At 42.0% G+C, this 1,137-nt stretch overlaps 1 protein-coding gene across 1 annotated transcript in view; it reads right to left on the bottom strand.

Moving 5' to 3' along the window:
• Positions 1-847, bottom strand: part of LOC108688289 — a 3,949-nt gene extending 3,102 nt beyond the window's left edge. The window contains exon 1 of the mRNA XM_018194477.1: positions 803-847. Within this exon, the coding sequence (XP_018049966.1) occupies positions 803-847 (45 nt within the window). The remainder of the gene's footprint in view (positions 1-802) is intronic.
• Positions 848-1,137: the final 290 nt, after the last annotated feature.

The following is a 1,137-nucleotide window of genomic DNA, read 5'->3' as shown; positions in this document are numbered from 1 at the left end:
GGGGGGAGGACTTTGAACGATTCCAATATAGCACCATAACGGCGATTCATTCATTGATGTGTTCTATCGCCACACTCTTTTATAAACTTAACCGATAATCGTCGATCGAGAAGTTGAGCGGAAAATAAAGAGGATGCATACATATGTATACGTGCATCGAAAATCGTGTTGGGCCACAGGAATGCAGGATGAAAAGGGTACACGAAAGAAACCGCGAGGCGCGCGCTCACACGAAGAAACCGGTCGTACCACGCGCGGGATTTTTGCGCACCACCTTGTAAGAGAGCGGCCCGATATACGATGAAACGTTACTCGGGTCTTCGGTAGACAGTAGACGAGCCGGATTGGAGCGCCGCTTCGCGCACCATTTTGAGACATCGGACCGGGCGAGTCGCCCTTAGCTCTGGGTCAGAGCACTGGGTAACGGCATTGCCTGGCCACGTGCGTACTCACCACGATATCTGGGTTATAATGTAGTAATTACCTATACGTAGACGTACCGACCTATCCTATCTCCCGCACAAGAGAGATATTCCCTCGACCTCCTCATACCACGTTTCTCGGTGGTTTCGCACCAGACGAGAACTAATACCCATAAACCTCGTCTTTCTTTCGCCTCCGAGAATGTTCAATCGACATTTCGCTTCGCCACAAAAATTACAACAATCGATACATAACGTGTATCGATAATTCCGCATTAACTTTCCACGCGTGATTCTTATTACATCTCACAATGGTCTATTGACATTCATCTAAAATAATTTAATTAAATAACGAATGTAAAATGTATCTATTCACTCACCCCCTTTAATAGGAGATAGGCTAGGATGTAAATGCGTAACTGCATACCGCGTTGGTGTTCACGGTGGAACACTACTGGTATCACTGAAAAAAATACAATTCACATTAAACATTTAAACATATATTATATTAAATATACATGTGGCATAATTCAGTATATTATGCTAAAAATTTTTTAATAAAACCAAAAAGTGAAAAATTAATTTCTAAAATAAAATCCAAAAGTAGCAAACAAAACAACTGTGCCAAATGTATAACTTACCTGTAACGATAACTATATAGGATCGTGAAAATTGAGACTCTCTCTCTCTCTCTCTCTCTCTCTCTCTCTCTCTC

The sequence above is a fragment of the Atta colombica genome, unplaced genomic scaffold (genome assembly GCF_001594045.1).
Source record: "Atta colombica isolate Treedump-2 unplaced genomic scaffold, Acol1.0 scaffold228, whole genome shotgun sequence".
Classification (NCBI taxonomy): domain Eukaryota; kingdom Metazoa; phylum Arthropoda; class Insecta; order Hymenoptera; family Formicidae; genus Atta; species Atta colombica.
This window is presented reverse-complemented; position numbering and strand designations above follow the sequence as displayed.